Source organism: Macadamia integrifolia, chromosome 4 (assembly GCF_013358625.1).
Source record: "Macadamia integrifolia cultivar HAES 741 chromosome 4, SCU_Mint_v3, whole genome shotgun sequence".
NCBI classification, from domain to species: Eukaryota; Viridiplantae; Streptophyta; class Magnoliopsida; order Proteales; family Proteaceae; genus Macadamia; species Macadamia integrifolia.
In genome coordinates, this window is record NC_056560.1 from 29,372,719 (window position 1) to 29,381,494 (window position 8,776).

At 39.4% G+C, this 8,776-nt stretch overlaps 1 protein-coding gene across 1 annotated transcript; it reads left to right on the plus strand.

Moving 5' to 3' along the window:
- The first annotated feature begins 608 nt into the window (after positions 1–608).
- LOC122076384 lies at positions 609–4,045 on the plus strand. The gene is made up of 3 exons (XM_042641687.1): positions 609–660; positions 753–969; positions 3,862–4,045. Exons 1-3 carry the CDS (start codon positions 609–611, stop codon positions 4,043–4,045), a joined length of 453 nt encoding a protein of 150 aa, XP_042497621.1.
- The last annotated feature ends 4,731 nt before the right edge of the window (positions 4,046–8,776 follow it).

The following is an 8,776-nucleotide window of genomic DNA, read 5'->3' on the forward strand; positions in this document are numbered from 1 at the left end:
ACTCAGCATCACATGGTGCAATGACGCTTAAAAGTTAGAAGCTTGTTCTACTTTGCTCCTCGCTATATGAGTACGGCTGAGGAAAAAGCCCAAAAATTCTTAAAGGGGCTGAAGACATCTATTGGTACAGTGCTGGAGGTATTGGACTTAATTGAATATGCACAGATTGTGTAAAGATCCAAGACAATGGAAGATAGGCAAAGGGGAGAGCCATCCCTTGCATCAGGATTATAGAAGAGGGCAAACTCATATGCTGATTCAGGTGGCCCGAGTAAGAGTTTTCATGGATCAAACTCCTATGATCCCACCTATAAGCAGCCCTATAGGCCATTGGGTTATCCTTCTCGATCAATTAGTGGTTTGAGCACCACATCTTTCTGCCCTACCACTAGTGTGGTGCCTATGGCTCCAAGACCCCCTTGTCCTTCGATTGCACTAGAAATAGTACAGAGAGCTCCTGCTCCTATTCAGTCATTACTAAACTGATGTTTTAATTGTCAATCATACCGGCACTTCGCCAAGGATTGTTGGTACCCAATAGTGCCCCATCTGATCGGCCCTTTGTTCATAGACCTGCATTAACTCAAGGAAACCAGCCTCAGGGTAGGATGTATGCCCTTACAGCTGAGGAGGCTGAAGCTAGTACAGAAGTAGTAGCAGGTACACTTTAATTCAAAAGACCTTATGATTAAAATTTGAGTAACCTATTATACTTATATGCAATGCAATGCTAGGTATCTTATCTATATCAGGTATATGTGCATTGGTCTTATTCGATTTTAGGGCATCACATTCATTTGTGTCTAAGCAATTTGCTAGAAAGCTTGATGTGCCATCGAGGACCTTAGAATGCAAGTTAGTGGTTAGCACACCTACAGGCGTAGTGGAACAGTTGAAAGAGGTCTGTGGGCAGTGTTCAGTTGAGATTGATGGGAAGACACTAGATGCCCAGCTTATCAAATTCAACATGTAAAATTTTGATGTCATTCTGGGCATGAATTGGTTGTCAGTTCATTGAGCAAATGTGATGTGTGTTGAGAAACAAGTTAAGGTGAAAGATGATAAAGGAGTTGAGCTTGTTTATCAAGCTGAAAGGTCAAGGTGACCTAACAAGACTATCATCTTTACATTGTAGGCGGTGAAATTGCTAGAAGACGGAGGTCAGGGCTACCTTCATCAGTACTAGATGTGGATGCGAAGGTTATGCCGCTAGAGGAATTAGAGGTAGTCAAGGAATTCTCTGATGTTTTCCCAAATGATCTAACTCAGCTTCCGCCTGACAGAGACTGGAGTTTGCCATTGACCTAGTTCCTGGAGCTACCCTAGTGTCTAAAGCTCCATACAGAATGGCACCAGCTGAATTAAAAGGGCTACAGACACAATTGTAGGATTTGTTGAAAAAGGAGTTTATATGCTCAAGTGTCTCACCATGGGGTGTACCATTCCTATTTGTTAAGAAGAAGGATGGTAGTCTGTGTTTGTGCATCATTTACCAGGAACTGAACAAGTTAACCATTAAGAACCAGTATGCATTGCCGTGCATCGATGACCTATTTGATCAACTACAAGGTGTTAAGGTGTTTTCAAAGATTAATCTCAGATTGGGTTATTACCAGCTCAATATAAAGGGTAATGATATACCAAAGATAGCCTTTATGAATTCTTAGTGTTGTCTTTCTGGCTAACCAATGCACTGGTTGCTTTTATGGATTTAATAAATCGGGTATTTCACGATGTCCTTGATAAGTGGGTTATCATTTTCGTATATGACATCTTGATTTAGTCAAAGTCAAAAGAAGAACATGTAAAACATCTGAGAATGGTGTTACAAAGATTAAAGGAATAGCAGTTGTTTGCCAAATTCGGCAAGTACGAATTTTGGCTCAAGCAAGTTGGACTCCTAGGGCACGTGGTGTCTGAGAATGGAATCAAGGTGGATCCAGACAAAGTAAAAGCCATAGTTGAGTGGGAAACACCCAAGAATGTAATAGAGATCAGAAGTTTCATGAGCTTAGCAGGTTACTATCTGCACTTTATCAAAAATTTCTCTTAAATTTTGGCATCGATGACTAAGTTTACCAGGAAAGGTGTAAAGTTTGAATGGTCAGAAGAATGCAAGAACAGCTTTCAAGAGTTGAAGAAATGGTTAGTGTCAGCTTCGGTATTAACCATTCCAAATGGTACACGTGGGATGACAGTCTATATTGATGCATCCAAGATAGGGTTGGATCTTGTTCTCATGCAACACGGCAAGGTGGTAGCATATGCATCCAAATAACTTAACGAGTATGATAAGATCTACCCCACTCATGATTTAGAACTAGTAGCAGTCATCTTTGCTTTGAAGATCTCGCATTATTACTTGTATAGGAAGAAGTGCGAGATCTACAGTGATCACAAAAGCCTTAAATACTTCTTCACCCAGCAAGATTTAAATATGAGGTAGAGAAGATGGGTTGAGCTTATAAAGGACTATAATTGTGATATTCAATATCACCCAGATTGACACTCTAAGTTGGAAGGCTTAGAATGTATTGCTTTCGTACTTAGCTATCAGTCCACAACTGATTCAAGAAGCGATACTAATGGATGAAATTCTTTTATACGAGGGAGCAACCTTAGAGCTTGAACATCAACCAGATGATGTTAAGCTATTGACTATATCTCTGCCAGCCTTATAGGTACATCCATCAATCAGACAAGAGGTGATAGTGAAGCAATCATTAGATCCTGAGCTGTAGAGGATCAAACTGAAAATCCAAGAGCAGACAATGAATGATTCTGACTTCACAATAGCCAATGATGGGGCATTAGTATTTAGGGATAGGCTATGTGTGCCTGATGACATGGAGATATAGGATAAGATTGTGAAGGAGACACATGGTTCTGAATACTCACTTCATCTTGGAAGTACAAAGATGTATAAGAATCTTAAACAAAGCTATTGGTGGCCAATAATGAAGACCACAATTGCTTTGTATGTAGCAAAGTGTCTCGTGTGTCAGAAGGTCAAGGCAGAAAGGCATCAACCATATGGCACTCTTCAGCCACTCCCCGTACCAGAGTGGAAATGGGACAAGATCACCATAGACTTTGTCATAGGCCTACCCCGTACACCCAAGAGAATGGATGCAATTTGGGTGGTAGTTGACAGGCTTACTAAGACTACTCATTTTATTTTGATCAGGACCAATTTCTCCATGGACAAGTTAGCCCAACTTTATATAAATAACATAGTCCGGCTACATGAAGTACCAGTACGTATTGTGTCAGATAGGGACCCAAGATTCACATCTAGGTTCTAGAAGAGTCTCCAACAAGCCTTGGGGACACAAGTGAATATGGGTGCTGCCTTTCATCCACAGACCGATAGGCAGTCAAAGTGAACTATACAAATACTAGAAGATATGCTCAGGGCCTGTGCAATGAAAATGAGCGGCAGTTGGAAAGAATATATACCTCTCATGGAGTTTGCTTATAATAATAGCTATCAAGCCACATTTGGAATGGCTCCTTATGAGGCATTGTATGGAAAAAAGTGTAGAACGTCCTTATATTGGGATAAAGTAGGTGAGTGACGGATGCTTGGACCAGAAATGATACATATAACGTGCGACAAGGTCAATGTCATTCAGGGAATGATTAAAGCAGTCCAATCACACCAAAAGAGCTATGCAGATAACCACAAGAAAGATATTGAATTTCAAGAAGGGGAGAAGGTATTCCTCAAAATTTCTCCTACCAAGGGTTGCATAGATTCAACAGGAAGGGTAAGCTAAGTCTGAGGTATATTGGCCCATTTGAAATGTTGGCTCGAATTGGCTCTATAGCTTATATGTTGGCTCTTCTGCCTTCTTTCAGCAATGTTTACAATGTGCTCTATGTGTCTATGCTGAAGCGGTACATCCATGATCCATCACATGTGTTGCCCGTGGAACCTGAATATTTAGAGGCTGATATGACCTATGAAGAGCAGCCCGTTGAAATTCTAGACCATAAGATAATGACTCTTCGCAATCGCTCCATTGCCTTTGTGAAAGTCTGATGGGCAAATCATTCGCTAGAGGAAGCATCTTGGGAGAAAGAGAATGACATTCAAGTCAAGTATCCTCATCTTTTTAGACAACAAGGTACCCCAATTTTGAGTACCAAATTTTTAAAAAGGGGGGTAAATGTTAAACCCTACTTTCTAAACCCAGTCTAATTTCCTAGTTGGTTCGAACTGGTATTACAGGACTTGAACTCGAGCGAGTCGGGGCAAGTACCTTATGAAACATGATGGCAAGGGTGACTCTGAAATCAGGTTGGCCAAATGAGCTGGAGTCAGTGTCTAGTGTAGTTCGCGTACCAAAATTGTGCACTTGCATGTATCACAAGGCCATGTATGCACAATAAAGGTACATAGCTATATTTTATGATGAGTATGCATATAAATAGTCTACAATGTGCGAAATACTTATCGGGGCCGAGCCCTATCGCAACCCCCAATGTTTAGGTTAAGTTCTGGCCAACTGGTAAGTGGTCAAAGGTGGGTCGACCCACCAGTGTGACCTACCAATATGGTCACTAGATATTTTTACCCCACTATAAATAGCATTTATTACCTCTCTTTCACCTCATTTATTGTTTTACACAGTAGTTGAGAAAAGGAAAGAAGAGAGAGAAAAAGAAGAAAGAGGAGACAGCAAGGAAGAAGGAAATGGAAGGGAAATGATCATTGTGTGTTGTAAGTGTCAGATCTCTTGAATCCAACACCGGATTGGCGATCCTCATCTCAAGATCTATGATTTAAGTGAGTAAAGTCCATATTCCTTAAGCCTTTATAAAACCTTAAGTAAAACCCTTTGATTTGGGTAGAAATCCTTTGGATCTTGCTACTATCTTTTGAGAATATGAATCTAAGGTTTAATAGAGGTTCTATATGTTGTTTATAAAGTATTTAGAGGAAGACTTGAAAGATTTGTGAGGCTTTTGTTGATCTCTTGAGCTAAAGAGAAGGATTTGAGGGTTTGAGATGTTCTTGAGCAAAGAGGTAAGATCCATGCTTAAGACCTTGGATCAACCTTAGATCTAGGTTGGAATCATAATTTGGAGCCTTATATTTATGGAAAATGAAGTCGAATCAATCCTTGACAGTTTCCCCAAGGTGGGATGAAGAGTGGGAGAGAGTAGCAAAACTTGGGTCACGAGTGGTGGGTGCCTGGAAATGGACGAGACCCACCAATCTAACGCCCGCCTGTCCTGGTTGGGATGCTGACTTGACCGACGAGCAAGGATTGGTGGGTGCCTTGCCTACTGGTCGACCTGCCAATCCAACTTCTTGAATTCCTGTTGGACCCAAATTTGTCGGATAACATACTCTTGTGATTCTAAACACATTGGAATCATCAAACCTCACTGGTTATGACCTTAAAGTGGAGGTATACTAAACTAACTCTTTTATGATAGGTTGGACTAGAATTCGTGTTATCGTACACGAACAAGTAAGTGGGAAGAGGACATTGCACCATGTCATCATTTATTATTTTGTAGACTAGTCATCCATGAATGCCATTGCATGCATTGCTGTGTGCATTATGAAATTCAATTATGGTTTAACATGTTTATATCGTTAATTTTTAAATTCCTGTTCTTGTTCGTGATGTGAGATGGGGGATTTTAACTATTGATTATGATGCTTGCTAGACTAGATGCCGTAGTCGCCTTGGACACGAATGCATTGGTGGGCCGTGGTATGGGGTGCGGTGGTACTATGCAGTCATACTATCTCACATATGAGCATGCAGTTAGGATTGACATATCCCTATGCTACGACCCTTCTCAGTAGGGGTTTAGGTGTTGGGTATATCCTATCGGCAATTTCAGTGATATAACAGAGGGCCAATCGTACTGCTTTTAAATTTAATGTCGCTCTGGGTAAGCATTTTACTTTAATGTTGCTCTGGGAGATAAATTTACTTTCAAGTCACTCTGGGTGAGCATTTACTTTCCTGTACCAACGGTTGGCCTTCTCTGACAACCCTATGGATGTATCATGTGATGGGGCTTATAACTCGGACCAAGGCTATACATGCACTATAGTTGTGAGAAGCATATAACCTTTGACTTAGAATTGTTGTCTAGGTGGACTAAGATAATAAAATGAACTCCACGCATATAGGTTCATTTGTATTGTGCATACTTGTGTGGTCTTTCTTTTCACTTACTAAGCTAGTGTTTGAATTTTAAAAGTAACCGTAAGCATACGGATCAGTGTAGCTAACGGGTCGAACACAAGGAGAGCAACCACTTTATTTTAAGCTTCTTCTAGTAATGTGAAAGTGTAATGATTGATTATGGTGATTTACTTCTAACTACTGTCCTAACACAAATGCATCTAAAAATGTCCTAACCAACAGATCTAGGGATGTTGGAATTGGAATTGCAATAAAATTGAACGACCTAACCATTCACATTTAGGAATTTAAATACTCAAACCACGCAATTAAAAAGCAAATAATTGAAAGTAAAAGTGCTGAAAAGTAAATAAATAAAATAAAAAGGGGAAAAAGCTAGAGAGAGGCACATAAGTAGGTATCTCTACTTAGCCTGCGGGATGCACCATAAATAATATGAGCTTTCCTACTTAACCAGAGAGTACTCTTACAAGGGCTTTTCTACTTGTCTTAAGGGAAGTGATGCAATATAAATAATCAAAATAAAAGGATGGTTCCATAGCAAGAAAGGGGCAAAGCCAACGCATAATCTAGCCATGAACCTTGGGGAAAAGGGAGAGCAAAAATGTAAAACTAAAATTTAAAACCTAATTTAAGAATGAAAGGGTAGTAAGAAGAGGGAATAAGATGGGGGGTGAGAAGACTACCATAGAAGCCCACTTACTTGAACTGAAAACTTGATCAATTTGAGATACTACCAGTACTAAAAATCAGATCTAGAATAAACCAAATCTGAAATTGCTAGTACTAGAGAAAAAAAATCTGAAAGAGAGACTTGAACTTGAAAGGAGTTGCTCCACAACTTGTTCTTGTCACCTAGAACTAAACCTAGAACTAAAACTTGAAAATTATAACTTCAATTGCATAAAATATAAAATTAAAAGACTAAATCAAAGACAAAAATGCTTACATTCATTCAATAAATGAGGATTACAAAAGTGTTTAATAGCAAAAAAAAACTAGAACTAAAGGGAAAGAGAGAAAGAGAGAGAGAGAGAGAGAGAGAGAGAGAGCAACTAAAAAAAATCCTAAGAAGAGAAGTAGATAGGAAGAGAGGGGCAACCCTTTAGGTTTGGTGGACTCCCTTTTATAGGGAATAGGAAAGAGAGAAGGATGTCCAAGGGTGGATCCCCTTGGACGTTTTTGTGGTGAGGTGGAGGAGAGAGAAGAGAGAGAATCGTAAAAAGTAGAAGGTTCCCATGATTTTTCTTTCATTTTTTTCTATTTTTTCTTTTTATTTTCTCTCTCTGCTTCAATCTTGCACAAAGCCCCCTCTTGTACGATTTTCTTCCCTTGATTAGATTGATTTGGACAATATTCTATTTTATTGGAAGTTCCATCATGCCCTTGTCTTTTTCTTTTCTTTTTTTTCTCTTCAACTTGCGCACAACCATCTTGGCCTACCTCCTTGCTTTAAGTGGTGAGTAGGAGAGAGAAAATCTTTCAAAACAAAATCTCCAAAAAATGGTAACTAAGAGGTTCGAACTTAAGACCTCCTATAAGGAAGGGATTTTGCACACCACAACTCACCAACTATGCTAGGTAGTTGTTGTTATCAAAAACGAATCTTTAATCTCTTAAGGATGGGGTCCATCGATCCTTGTTGGTATTTGAAATATTCCTTGTACCCCTAGGACAACTACAAATGGGTTGGTTCTGCATCTCTATTCAGTTCTGATCCATTATTCTTTTTCTGGCCTGAAAAGAATAATCACTTGTACGGGTGATCAAATGAATATGTACTTTTAATTGAACATGTCCATCTTGCTCAGAATTTTGTCCTCTACGCAATCATGAAAAGAAACAAGACCTCTTTAGTGTAAAATTAGAGATATAGCGTCCGATAGTCCTTGAGGCCTTGAGAATATAAAACCTACAAAAAGAGAGTAAAACCCAAGGTAGCTTCATTCTAAATTTGTAAATTGCATATTTTACTACCATAGATTTCACACATAAATGTGCTCATCAGAATTCCCCCACACTTAGACTTTGCTAGTCCTCGAGCAAAATAAAAAGAAAAATAATAAAAACAAAAATAACCTAACTCACTTTCGTAGGAATCACGGTTGCACTTAGCATGTGCAACAAGCCTTTAAACCCTTAGGTCACCCCTAGTGGACGAGTTATGTCTCGTGGGTGTTTGTAGTGAATATACACCCAAAACTCAAAATAAAATGAAATCCCAACCTTGGCTAAAGGTAAGGGCCATATGTAGAAACCCAATTTTGTCACCCTCCTCTGACTATGATGAAATATAGATCTTAGACGTGACTTTCGGCTTCTGACAAACAAAGATGTTGATAGAAAAATTCCCTACCCAAAATCCTGGAAATCCTTGCACAGGAGAGAGGAAGGTCTAATTTTGAATTTTTATATATGAAGGAATCTGGTCAAGATGACCATCCAAATGAATAGTGCTCAGAAATACGATTTCGACGATATATGATACGCCAAAATCAGACCGAAAGATCTCCGGCAATCATTCCCAAAAAATCACATTTTTCTGTGCGCATGTCGAGCCTTCCCGCACATATGTCGCGCACATTGACAGTCCCATTGGA